General features: G+C 55.8%; 1 protein-coding gene across 3 annotated transcripts; it reads left to right on the forward strand.

Moving 5' to 3' along the window:
• The first annotated feature begins 4,012 nt into the window (after positions 1–4,012).
• Positions 4,013–13,098, forward strand: Rexo4 (REX4 homolog, 3'-5' exonuclease). 3 transcript variants are annotated; one of them, XM_033759251.1, is made up of 9 exons: positions 4,013–4,326; positions 5,959–6,305; positions 7,453–7,590; positions 7,732–7,925; positions 8,714–8,802; positions 10,845–10,909; positions 11,022–11,032; positions 11,300–11,374; positions 12,224–13,098. In XM_033759251.1, exons 1-9 carry the CDS (start codon positions 4,111–4,113, stop codon positions 12,331–12,333), a joined length of 1,245 nt encoding a protein of 414 aa, XP_033615142.1. In that variant the 5' UTR covers positions 4,013–4,110; the 3' UTR covers positions 12,334–13,098. The 3 variants fall into 3 exon arrangements, with proteins under 3 accessions (XP_033615142.1, XP_010607206.1, XP_010607207.1); XM_010608904.3 differs by lacking the exon at positions 11,022–11,032 and having other exon boundaries at positions 4,015–4,326; positions 10,845–10,919; positions 12,224–13,097; XM_010608905.2 differs by lacking the exons at positions 4,013–4,326; positions 11,022–11,032 and adding an exon at positions 4,352–4,678 and having other exon boundaries at positions 10,845–10,919; positions 12,224–13,097.

Genomic DNA, 13,098 nt, shown 5'->3' on the forward strand with positions numbered 1-13,098 from the left:
TTTTTTTTTTTTTTTTTTTTTTTTTTTTTTTTTTTTTTTTTTTTTTGTGCCAGGGATCGAACTTGGGTCCTTGTGCTTGTTTGGCAGGCGGTGGAACCACTGAGCTTAATCCCTGGTCCCCTATCACTTGATTTCTTGATGACAGTCACTCTTCCCGGGGTAAGATAGAGCCTGTGTTCATTTGCACGTCTCTAATGGCCAGGAATGTCGAGCATCATGTATTTCTTGGCCATCCGTACTTCTGCGGAGTGTGCGTTACCCATTTTTGATTGGGCCTTTTATTTTGGGGGCGTCTAACTTTTTGAGTTCTTTATATATTCTAGATACTAGTGCTCTTGTGATATGTGACAAGGCTGGCTGGTAAAGCAAGTAGGCCCTTGTTATAGCTTGTGTCCAGATTTCCCCCCAAAGCCTCAAATAGTTTTTGTTTTGTTTTGGGTACCGGGGATCGAACTCGGGCCCTTGTGAGGCAGGTGACTGAACCACTGAGCTAAATCCCAGCCCTCATATAGTATGTTTTGAAGGTAGCTAAATCTGGGACCTGTGATGTTAGGATTCAGGGCGTGTGATTACTAAACCACTACACGAGTGTAGTCTGAATTCCGGTGGTCTGAATAGGATAAAAGGAACAGAAAGATGCTGTTTAAGATTGCCTGTTGCCTTTGCTACTTGGTGTGTGCCGTGTTTGTCTCCTCTGTGAGGCCCGTTTGCCATCCCTGCCTTGGAGCGAGCCAAATGTGGACTGAAACCTCTAAAACTCTGAGCTAAATAAACCCTTCCCCTTTAACTTTGGGTGGCAGGTATTTCGGCCAGCAATGACAGAAGAGTAACTGACACAGAACTGTTGTTTCCAGACTCCAGGACAGCATCAAATAATTCCCAGGACCCCGTATGTAAAATTTCTCACAGGTTCCCAGAAGTGTGGATGACATGTGAGGATACAGGCGCCACACGGAGCCTCACTATTCTTACTCCTCACAGTAGCCCATTCTGTGTCTTCCAGACCAGGGTTTACTTTTATTTTGCCCCTTTCCTCTCTTGTCCAGCCCAGGCTCACTCCGCAGAGCCAGTTTTTCCCTTACCCTTCACTCCTCACCATTATTGGCTTCTCACACTCAATACTTGAGGCAAGGACCTAGGAGATGTACGACTGGCGAGCCCAGAACTACCCGCTAACACCCTGAGGACTGCTTTCCCATTCTGCAGGCTGTCTCTTCACTGGTGGGTGTTTCCCTTTGCTGTCAGAAGCTTTTGGATTTGACGTGGTCCTTTTGTTGGTTCTCGGTACGATTTCCTCCTGACTCCATTTCGCACACTCCACTCGCTCTGCTGCTCCCTTCACCTAGGAAGGCCCTGTGTCCTCTGCACTGGCTCCTTGCAGACATTTTGTGTCCTTGTCCCCTGACCTCCAACTCCATCTGGCCTGCACTCTAGAGGGACAGTCACAGGGCAGGTGAGTGGCCCTACATCTGTCTTTGACACCACCAAATAACTGTCAATCCCGCTGGCCTTCTTTGGAGGTCCTTACAGTCTCTGATTCACACTTGAGACACCCCATGCTTCAGTTCCCTGTTATGGTTTGGATCTTGAATGCCCCCCAAGGTCCACGTGTTGAAGGTTTGGGCCTCACCTGTGGGGCTACTGGGAGCTGGTGGGACCTTTAGAAGGTGGGGCCTTGAAGGAGGAGGTAATGTCACCAGAGGAAGTGAAGCCACTGGTGGAGTGGCCTTCAAGGGGCTATCGAGACTCTCATAAATAGGAGATGTGTCTTCGCCCAGGGCTTCTGTCTATTCTGTCTATGGAGTAGCTAGCTGTGATTCTTTCCTAATAAAATTTTAGTTTGTTTTCACCTTAAAAGTGAGCCACATCTGATTTTCCTCTTATGGGTAGCCAAAAATTCCCACAGGGAGCACTGAGCTACATCTCCAACCCATTTTTTCTGTGGGGGGCAGGTACCGGGGATCTAACTCAGGCCCTTGCACTTGTCAGGCAGGCGGTGGAACCACTGAGCCAAATTCCTGGCCCTCCAACCCATTTTTCTTAATTTTTATTATCTCACTAAGGTACTCAAACTTGTGACCCTCCTGACTCAGCCTCCTGAGTAACTGGGATTACAGGTGTGCACCTCCAATGTTTCTTCCTTTTAAGTTGATTATCAGCTATTTGGTCACAGTGATGAAGGGCTGCTAGCATGCCCTCCCTCTAATGACCAACAGGGGTCCACTGCTGTCTTCAAACCACTGAAGTTGCAGCCTGTCTCCTCTTCTGCCTTAGCGGGGACCCAGCCACCATCTCTGCTGTGCCAGCCAGGCTCTGGGTCCCTCCTACCCTCTCCTCCAGGCTTGGCTCCTTCATTTCTCCTCACCCTCCCACATCAGCTCTCTGCTCCTGAAGCTAGATTTGCTCATTCCATTCAGCCAACAGATGCCCAGCCGAGCTCTGCGATAGGCCCGGCAGGCACTGTGCTGGACACCATAGAGGCGGCCATCAGCCAACCCGACAGCCGCCGTGGCCTCTTGGCACTTCCATTCTAGCTGGGAAAGAGACTCAGCCAGCAAATGAGCAAGCTGCACATCACACAGTGGCCAGAGGAGGCCTGTGGAGAGACACACGGCAGGGTGGGGGACATGGGGGCGCTACTTAATGGAGGACGCTCTGGGAGAAGCAGCCGTGAGATGTCGAGATCTCGTACCTGCATGTCCCCCTCAGCAAACACACGATGAACACCGCAGGCTTCCCCGGGGCTGCACTGTCCTCTATCTCAGCCCCAGCCCTAGCCATCTCAGGAACAAGGTAAGACGGTCACCTCGGGGGCTGGTTCTCCTCCTGTCTCCCACACTCACAACCCTTTCAAATTATACTTAATGCCCCCCATCTCGGTGCCACTTGCAGCCTCCCACCTCTGCCCTCACCTTCCCGACCTTTCCAGAACATTCAGTACTGTGTGTCCATCGCTCTGGGTGTCTCTGACTCTGGGCTCCTGCCCGTCCTTCCCTCAGAGCTCCCAAGCAGCAAGTCCTGACCCATTCTCTGCCCCAACCCCGGTTCCTCATCTTCTACAGTCATCTCTGCACGGTGACTCTTGTCGCTTTACATGGCCTGGCACCAGTCCTCTCCGGCAGCCCCTCCCCAGTTCCAGATACAATCCACCCAGGAATCTGCCTTGTACCCTCGCCTTCTGGAGGCCACCTCCCTATGGCACAGTGGAGGCCACCTGCTTGTCTCCACCCACAGGCCCCCACTCCCCATGCGGACCTGCAGAAATGCCACAGGGTTGCCTCAGTCACAGCTGGCATCTGTCTGCTGTCCAGAACCAACTGAGGCTCCATAGGGCAGAAGAGGGCCGGGGCTCCTCAGGATAGGGCTGGGGCATGCTGGAGGCCCGGATTCGCTCCCAGCACAGCAAACGCAAAAACAATACACAGCTCCCCACCAACTCTTTGGAAGCCCCACAGTGCGCCCCTCCAAGTGCTCCCTGAGCACGGGTCTTGGGCCCTCCTGTCCCCCTTATCCCCTGAAGGACTGGAGGGCAAGGGGCAGGCTTGTGGCAGCCACAAGCGCGGTGTCTCCCAAGAAAGGCAGTGTCAGGGCCAAGCATCCTGTGCTATTCAACTGCTACTGCTGCTACTGTAACAGTAGCAATCTATGTCATCGTGGCCTTAATGGCGCTTTATCATTACCACCAGAAAGTGATGGAGCAACTCTAAGGCCCTAGGGCTCCAGATAACCGGGCAGGGCAGGCTCCTGGCCCTCAGTTTCCCCACTACGAGGGTGAGGTCGCACAGGGCCCGCCCCTCTGTCGCGGTGCTACGCCCATAGCAGCCTCCCCGGATCCCTTCCGGCGTCTTCATCTCTCACGACCGCTGGAGCTCAGGGAGATCCCGAGATCACACAGCAACCCTGACTGCCTCGCCCCACTCCGGCCGTGCGGAACCAGGGGTGGGGTCCCAGTTTCCAGCCGGTCGCGAAGAAAAGCACGCTTCCGGGCTGGAGCACGCCGCGGAGGCTCGCGGGCGGCGCGCGAGAGCGCTTCCGGGGTCGCTATCAGGTCGTCTTCCGGGCAGCTTCCGGGTTCGGGCTCCCTGGTTCGGGCCTCGCAGCACCCGCAGAATGAAGGCGAAGACCTCCGAGCGTACCCCGAGCCTACCTATGGCCCAGCCGGGGCCTGCCAGGAAGCTCACTGGGAAGAAAAATAAGAAGAAACGGTTCTGGAAGAAAAAAGCGCAAGGAGGAAGCAAGAAGGCGGGGAGTGCCCCCAAAGGTGTCGCGGGGCGACCTCCCAAGGCCCCAGAAGACTTCTCTCAGAACTGGAGGGCGCTGCAAGAGGTGAGGCCGGAGAGGGCCCGGCGGCGGGCGCGGTCTCCCGGGCTGTACTCGGGTCTCCGCCGAACACACGGAGGAGAGACGCGGGGGCCCCGGAAGCTCCCGTCGAGGCCGGTTTGAGTCCAAGGAGTGCGGAGAGCCGTTCTCGGGAGAAGCAGCCTCTTCCGGGGAGGAAGCGGGCTTGCCGGGTAGCTAACAGCAGGCACGTAGTGTAGAGGAGTCCTGCAGTTTAGGACTTTCAGAGCTTGGAATCGGCACCCGGGGGACAACAGGTGTCCAGACGCCCGGCCTTGGGTTATCGATGCAGTGTGTGCTCTTTGGTCATCCCCTCAGAGACGTTTTCCTCTTCTCACAGGTGAGGATGTAGGCCCAGATAGAGTAATAAATTGTCCAGGATTCCTACTGAGAACTAGCTCTCAAACCCAGGCCCTGTGACCCAGGAGTCCAGGCTCTTAACTCTGTGTGTGGTCACCCACGCTGCTGCAGAGGTCGCTCCCTGCTTCACATAAAATTGTGTGTTCCAATAAGATAAGCAGGAACATACTTACATTCATTACATGTACATTCTTGCATCCTGCAGAGAGGATATTTGGACACAGAGAGAGCGAGCCTAGGGAACTTGGCGTAAGGTCACACAGCCAGTAGTAACTGGCAGAACTGGGAGGCAGATTCACACATTCTGACCTGAGTTTGTGCTGTGCTGCTGCTGACCCTCAGAGAAGTTTCTGGAGCGCCTCTCATGGAACCACAGTGAGCACTAGAGGGACAGAATAAAGAACTTCTTGAGCTGAACACTCTGCCTGGCATCTTAATGTGGGCGACCCTAATAACTTATGTCTTGGCCCAGGCCGGGCAGAGCTCCGTGGGCAACCTCACAGTTCTGCGGGACTTCCTAAGCGCCAGCTCAGGCTCTTTCTCTCAAGAAAGTAAAGCAAAATTAAATGAGTAGGAGGGAGAAGTTTGAGATTTCTCTGATTTCTGTCAGAAAGTAAGTCTTCTTGATCTTTTACTGTTAGGGGAGCAGGTAAGTAGAAATCTACCTCATGTCTCAACTAGTTGCTGCCTGCCAAGGTCTTAACTGGGGATTTGAGTACAAGAAGTGGGGCATTGGGCTCTAAGACTTGAGAGCCCATCCTGGGAGAGACCAGCACCTCCAATTTGACAGTAGCTTTTCTTTCCGCTCCTCCATCTTCCTGGAATCCTGAGTAACAGCAGACCCAGAGAGAGTATGAAGGAAGTGGCCACTGTGCTCCTCAGTGTAAATCTGGGCTGTGAGAGAAGTGATTTAAAATCCACCCATTGGAAACAGGCTTCTCATCCCTGCCTTGGCCCTGGGCAACATGCTCTGTGTTGCTTAGTCACTGAACAGGCACCTAAGGTGTGGCCTATGAGAGTGAATTTTACAGAAACAAAAGTGCAGGTGTAAAATTATGCATTCCAGTAAGATAAGCAAAGAAAAAGCATCTCACTGCTGGTACTTAGAGGTGAAAGTAAAAAGGTGGCCTTTTCAAAACACCAGAAAGATGCCAACAGGAAATATGTGTAGGTATTGTGGATACACAGGGAAATCTTTTCAATGTTTCATGTCATTTCCAAATTAAAACATGTCTTGTATTTTATTCTGGACCCCATTAGCTGCTGAAACAAAAATCACAAGTCTCGGAAAAGCCTCCTGTCTCTCAGATGGATCCCCAAAAGCAGCCCAAAATTATCCAGCAGAACAGAAAGATCTCAGAGAAACGAAAGGAAGACGAGAAACCAAAAGAAAAAGACCAGGCGGGCACTGGGCACTCTGTTCCCTCTGCATCTAAGAGGGACAGGAAGGTGCCACTACCTGCCACAAAGACCAACGGAACAGAGTATAAGAAGGGAGCCCAAAAAAGGACAAATGGTGACATTTCCTCAAAACCAGGGGACATCAAGCATAAGAAGCGGAAAGCTGAGGAGGCAGCCGCGGCCTCTTCCTCGGCCCCGCCCACGGAGTGAGTGTTGGCCGTCTCTGCCCAAGCCTCTGCAGTGGAAATGACACAGCTCCTTGGCCACCACTGCTGCAGCCAGGGACGGCCCATGCACCACACCTGGCCTCCACTGTCCTCACCACAGGCGCAGGCCACGTGGCTGAGTGTGCCGCTCTCCTCTCTCCCGTCACTAGTCTCGCCTGCCTGAATGTCTGTGTCTTCATTTCCTTGAGTCTTACTTTAATCCACTCCAGCCCAGATAGGCTGCTTATCACTGCCTCGGCGCAAACTGGGCCCTTAGGAAGGCACCAGTCGGAACCCATGGCATGAATGAGTGTTGGAGCCTGAGTGGGAAACCCACCCTAGCTTCTGGCTGGCTGGGGATCCTGGGTGTGGCCATCTGAGGAGTCTCAGGAGACTGAGCGACTGGTGTGCTGGGCCCAGTGCCTCGTGACTGCTTAATAAGCACCATGGCAGTCCTTTGCGTGGGCAAAGCTGGGAGCTGGTGGCTCTCTGAACGGCTCAGCTGGAGGAGTCATTCTTGTGTGTCAGAGGCTGCTTCCCGTCGTCTGGGTGTTCAGGGCCGTTGTAGAAGGCTGAGGGCACAGGGTTTGGTGCCTCCCAGTGTGGCGCTAGACAAGCCGTCAGGACAAAGCAGTGAGCAGGGTGGGCAGCATGCAGGGGAGACAGCTGCTTCAGTAGCTACATGAGTGAGGGGATGGGAGCACGTGGCTGGGGGCTCCTCCACTGTGTCGGGCAGAGCCTGAGAGCTGGAGCTCACCAAGCAGTGGCACAGGCACCACCATGGGCATCTCTGTCCACTTTGTGGTTCTACCCCCTGAGTTGCCTGACCATTTGGTAGTGAACCTGTTACTGTGTACTTAGATTATGTCAGCCATCATTCTATTTAACAGTGGGCTTCCTGTTCTTGGTTTATAGTCTTTGTGTTTATCTGTGCCTTCTAAACCTTGGATAATAAGCACGTTTGCTAATTGGAAAAGTAATGACAGGAAACTGCCAAGATTAGGCAACAGGCACAGCTGGGCCAGGTGTTTGCAGAGGGGGTGGGGGTGGGCTGAGCCACATGCTGTGAGCTCACCAGTGACACAGAGCCCGGGCCCGGAGGGGGACCTGCCCTTCTGGTGGCCAGCTGCTCTTGTCTTGCTTTTAGGGAGGACATCTGGTTTGATGATGTGGACCCAGCCGACATCGAGGCTGCCATAGGCCCGGAGGCAGCCAGGATAGCAAGGAAGCAGCTCGGGCAGAAGGAGAGCAGCATCAGCCTGGAGAAGGAGCAGGCCTTTGACGGGTACGTGGGCCTCAGCCCAGGGCTGGGAGCAGCCTCCCTCCAGGGCAGAGGCTCTATGGGGACGCAGGAGTGGCATGCGTGCAGGGCTCTGGCCTGGCATCTCGGCCCGGGTGCTCATTACATGGAGCCTTTGGTCCCCAGCCTGACGAAAGCCTTGGCCTTGGACTGCGAGATGGTGGGCGTGGGCCCTCAGGGGGAGGAGAGCATCGCCGCCCGCGTGTCCCTTGTGAACCAGTACGGGAAGTGCGTGTACGACAAGTTCATCAAGCCGACCGAGCCTGTGACGGACTACAGGACGGCCGTCAGTGGGGTGCGGCCCGAGCACCTTGGGCAGGGTAGGACAGCAGGGTGTGGGCACGGGCTGGGCAGTCCTGGGATTTTCTGTTCCTTTCTCTTAGGACACCCAGGACCCCAAGAGTCCTAGCACTTTTTAACCCCACCCAGCCCCCGCCACACTTAGTCACCTACACTGGGGACCAAGGTGGGGTGTGTTAGGGACGAGGGTAAAGCCACTGGGGACAGACCACAGGGTCTCTTAGCAAGCCCTGGAGGTTGGTGGAGTCACAGGTGGGAGCATGGTTCTGGAACTCTTCCTTCCAGAGGTGAGGTGGGAGGGCGGTCCCCAAAAGGGCATTGTGGAGACGTCTTAGAGCCAGGGTCTGGGGCAGCATGCTGCCTGCTTCCCAAGGGTAAGGGCTGGCTGTTTGGGGGACGGGGGTGGCCTGGAGACAAGGTCCTGCTGAGTAGTTCGGGTTGCTCTTGGACTCACGGTGTAGCCCCAGCTGGCTTTGAACTTGCAGTGATCCTCCTGGCTCAGCCTTCCAAGTGCTGGGATTGCAGGCGTGTGCCAGAGCGCCCTGCAAGGGCTGGTTTTATTTCTACTTAGAAAATTACAAAGTTCAAGCCCCGAAGCACTATTAGGTTGAGTTGAAGCCCTCAGACACCTGGGCCCTGACAAGGCTGCACAGCAGTGCCTGACATGGGGGGGATCCAGGGCACATGGATAGTGGTCCCTGCCAGGCGCTGCTGACGCTGGCCGGTCTCCAGTCTGGTGGGGCTGCCTCGTGGAGGATGGCAGTGATTTATGGGTTTTGGAAAACCATGTCTTTGCTTTGATTTTCAGGAGAAGAGCTTGAAGTTGTGCAGAGCGAAGTGGCAGAGATGCTGAAAGGCAGGATCCTGGTGGGCCACGCACTGCACAATGATTTAAAGGTACGCCATCCCGGCTTTGGGTCCACTGTGCCCCGTGCCATCTCCAGAAGTGCTTTTAAGGGGCTTTTTATCCTGGAGTTTGTGCCCTGTGTCAGGAATCCTCTGCTAGTCGTGTTGAACACCTGCATCTGGTGCTGTGTTCCAGGAGCCACAGCAGGCACTGAGGCTCCGGTGCCAGAGCAAATGCAGGAGACTGGCTGAGGTGCCCAATGGGATCTCTTGAGGGACACCTGCTGTGTCACCCTGCGGAGAGCCTGCTGCCCGGTGCTCACAGCGAACTGGTTTACACCAGCAGAGCCCTTGTGGCTCTCGCCTGACTGACCAGCCCAGTTTCTGCCTATGTGCCACTCTGGTGCCGGAAGCCCAGTGCTGGTTATGGGGCCGGGGTCCTGTAGGTTCACAAACAGCTGCATGGTCTGTTGAGAGGAAGCAGCCGGACCGTGGTGTGCTTGGCGGGGAGAGCTCCCCCTCCATTCTTCCCTGGGCCACCTCTGTACAGTGCCTCCTGATCCCCTGTAGCAGCCTCACCTAATCTTGTAGAACTGCCAGAGGTCTGAGCTGCACTCACAGACAGCAGAGCTGATTCTCAGCGTTCCCAAGTGCGGTGCTTGGTGCAGACCAAGTTGCCTGCTTCCCTTCCAGGGAAGGCCTCAGACACACTGACAGCCAGCCTCGGGTGGGGCAGGGGTGGGTGCTGGCCGAGTGGAGGTTGCAGAGGCCACGGGGCTCCTTCCCGCCCACCTGAGGGCCCTCACTGTAGGAGGCGAGGTGGGCCAGCAGCATGCACAGGTTCTCCACCACCTCGGAGTCGTCTCTGTAGAGCTGGTAGGTCTCCTGCAGCAGGCTGAGGCCACTGCCGCCCTCCTCCAGTGCCACCACCCGGAAGGCCGCCAGCTCTGGGAGGGAGGCAGGAGCTTAGCCCCAGCTTAACTGGGAGATGGGTGACAGCAACACCGATTTCACTGGGTCACTGAGTTCGGTGCTCAGGCCCGGGGACCAAGGCCCAGCTCTTCCCCGCCCCTGCTCGCTGTAGATTTTTGGAAAGAGGGTTTCTGCCACCTGTTTCCCAACTGCAGCTCTGCACCCACCACCTGGCACCCAGGCAGCAAAGGCCCTGGCTCCTGCAGGGGGTCTGCTGGGTGCAGAAGTTGGGGTGCTGGGTCCATGAGGCCTGTCCTGTGAGGTCAGGCCTTGAGTGCCAGCTGTGAGTGCTCCCGCGCCCAAGGGCAGTGTAGCGTCTACACCTTTCCCCAAGGGGGAGACTGAGGCTCCCAAAGGCGAGGCGCCTTGGATGCCACATGGGTTGGGTCTACCCAGGCTGCCACTGGGGCCTGTTCCCTTGGTCTCATGACCCAGATTCCTGGGATGAGCCTATGCCAGGCTGGGTCCCCTTCACAGCCCAGCCGCCAGCATGCCAGGGCATGCAGCCTCCAGCCTTTGCCCTTTTAGGGGTCTGCTGATGACAGCCCCGTAGGCAGACAGAACAGTGTCCGTCCATGGTATTGTGGCTCCTCAGTACTCCACAGGACCTTAGAGGCCTCAGACCTCTGAATTTGGGGCTAGGCAAGAGCTCAGTGGCCGAGCACATGCTTATTAGCATCTATACACCAAAAAGATAAAAATAAAATGTTTACTAAAAACTAACAAGTCACCTGTCCACTCGTGCATGGAGTCATCTTCAGAAATGGCCCCCAGGGCAACGTATCCCCCTGCAGAGTTGCTGTGTACAGGCCGTGTGCCAGGCTAGACTGGGCTGGGGTTGCAAGATGAGCTGTTGAAATCTCACTTCCGACTTCCCCAAGTGCAGAATCAACTCAGTCAGTTGACCGTTTTTCTCCTACTTCCTCACTTTCAAGATTTTATTAATGCGGTTCTGTTGGGCAGCACTGTTAAGTCCGGCTCATAATTCCTTCCATAAGTTCAGGTTCACACCCTTTCCTCGTTTTGGGGAGTGTTGTACACTGGGTTCCTCTGTAAGATGTTATTTGCAAAAAGGTTTCTGCTGCCACAAATTGAAAATGCTTATCGTTATTTTCCTCTAGGTGTTGTTTCTTGATCATCCAAAGAAGAAGATCCGGGACACACAGAAATACAAACCTTTCAAGAGGCAAGTGAAGGTACTTAGACCTGTGGGCTTGGGGTCAGGGGCTGTTTGTTCTGGTCTCTGATAGCTGACTTGAAGCATTTTTGTTTTGTTTTTCCCTTTCAATCTCTAAAAGGAACCTAGAAGGTAGGGCTGGGGTGCTGCTCAGCGTAGCGCTGGCCCAGCACACACGAGCCGCCCCGCTCCATTCATTGCCAGCCTCGGGAAAGCATGGGGTGGGTCAGCTCTGCACACAGCACTGTGCGGCTTCACTGACCGGCCCGCTGGTGTGGCTGCAGTGCCTACAGCTGTAGGCTGCTTGGGTCGGGCTCAGTAGCCAAGCTTGTCCGCACCTCGGGCAGAGCTGTGCAGATGCCTGCCCAGAGTGCCGGGCACCTACTCCTCTCTTCACAGAGCGGAAGGCCCTCTCTGAAGCTGCTTTCGGAGAAGATCCTGGGGATCAGAGTCCAGCAGGCAGAGCACTGTTCAGTAAGTATCTGTGGGTGACAGTTTTCAGGATTGGTTTGTCCCTGACCCCAATATCCAGGCCTATGTCACCCGAAGGCAGACACGGGGGAGGTGGCTGGTGGCTAGGCTAGGACAGCTTTTTTAGAAGGCTGCTCAAAGAAAAAGAAAGCAAGCACAGCAGGTTTAAGTGTTAAATCTTAAAAACACAATACCAAAAAACTCTCCTAATTATCTGGAGAAAAGTTCACTAGTCTACCCGAAGGCTGTGTCAGTTTATTTTCTGTTACATTAACAAAAGACCTGAGGCTGGGTAATTCATGAGAAGAGGTTCTCCCTGGAGTTCATGGGCAAGGCGTTGGCACTGGGTCTTGAGGCCTCGTGAGTGGTACCAAAGTGGAGGGGATTGCGGGAGAGGGCGCAGTCGCGTGGCCACACAGGAAGTGAGAGGAGACACTACTACTTGCCGTCACAGCTCTTTCACAAGACCTAATGGCTCTGAGGCCAAGTCCCACCCCTCAGCACTGGGACCAGGCCCCTGGTACACAAACCCTCAGCAATCAAGCCCCCCACCCTGCCACAGGACCTGCAGTGGCCTGCGGTTGTCTGGGCTCTTTTCGCCTCTCGGCCCTCGGGCCCCAGTGCTATACCCAGCACACAACCATGGTCACGAGGGTCACCCAGTGAGCCTGACAAGGCCAGGCCTCTGCCCCTCCGCCTCAGGATCCTTTCCTTCCCTGTAGATGGGCATAGCCAGGCACAGGAGTGCAAGACAGCCTGGCATAAAGGGCTTGGCAGTCAGGCCGTAGCCGCTGTGGCCTGTGGCCGCGAGTGGTCCCCGATGGACAGTTAGCATGGCTGTGTGTTGTTCAGATCCAGGACGCCCAGGCAGCAATGAGGCTGTACATCATGGTGAAGAGGGACTGGGAGAGCACCGCCCGGGACAGGCACCCCCCGGCCCCTGCCCAGCACCGCCACGGTGAGGACGCCTAGCCCGCCCACCGCCCACCACCCTGTGGAGGCACCTGGACCCCCAGCACAGGACCAGATTGTGGCACCATCTCATCTGGAAAGCAGCAGCTCTAGCAAGCCGCTTCCAAGACCATGGGCACAGGGCATGGTGCCTGGAATGCTGGACCGGCTTCCTCTGGACTGTGTTGTGAGGGGCAGGGTGTGCAGGGGAGGGGGTGAAAGGTATGTTCGAGGCACAGCCAGGAGTCTGGGGACCCGGGTCTGAGGACTCGGCTGCTGACCACTGAAGGAAGGGACAGCTGGCTGCCCTGCTGCTCTGATGATGAGCTGTGGGCGGCTGGCCTGGTGCTGGATGGTTTCCTCTGAAGCCACTCTGCCCTCTTGTCGTGGGTGAGGAGACAGGCTGTGCCTGCAGCAGTGACTGCTGTGCAGAGCTAGGGAATTTCCTGCGGCCGTTGGGCCCTGGAGGAGGCTGTGTGGGGCGTGCTCCCCTCCAGTTTTCCTCAGTTGGCCAAGGGCTGCCGCAGACTAGCACCCAACATACTTGTACCCAGCTAGACTCGGACATGGCCACGTAGCCAGCGCCGCCCTGGTCTGGAAAGGCCATGGGCTCCAGAGGGCCACATGCTGGCAGGGCCTGGGTCCAGGGCAGGTCGGGGTGGCCGCCACATCCGTAAGGCCAGGTGAGCCCTCTGCCCCTGTCGTTGACAGACATGGCCGCTTGCTGCCAGTGGGGCTCGTGAGGCCTGCAACAGGCCCCGTATTCAATGCCCAGC

Source organism: Fukomys damarensis, unplaced genomic scaffold (assembly GCF_012274545.1).
Source record: "Fukomys damarensis isolate Sample0158 unplaced genomic scaffold, DMR_v1.0_HiC HiC_scaffold_36, whole genome shotgun sequence".
Classification (NCBI taxonomy): Eukaryota; Metazoa; Chordata; class Mammalia; order Rodentia; family Bathyergidae; genus Fukomys; species Fukomys damarensis.

Excerpts from the sequence above, each read along its gene's own strand:
- Rexo4 (XM_010608904.3), top strand. The coding sequence starts at position 4,111 with ATGAAGGCGAAGACCTCCGAGCGTACCCCGAGCCTACCTATGGCCCAG. Across the intron at positions 4,327-5,958 it reads ACTGGAGGGCGCTGCAAGAG|CTGCTGAAACAAAAATCACA; the intron begins GTGAGGCCGGAG and ends GGACCCCATTAG. Across the intron at positions 6,306-7,452 it reads TCCTCGGCCCCGCCCACGGA|GGAGGACATCTGGTTTGATG; the intron begins GTGAGTGTTGGC and ends TCTTGCTTTTAG.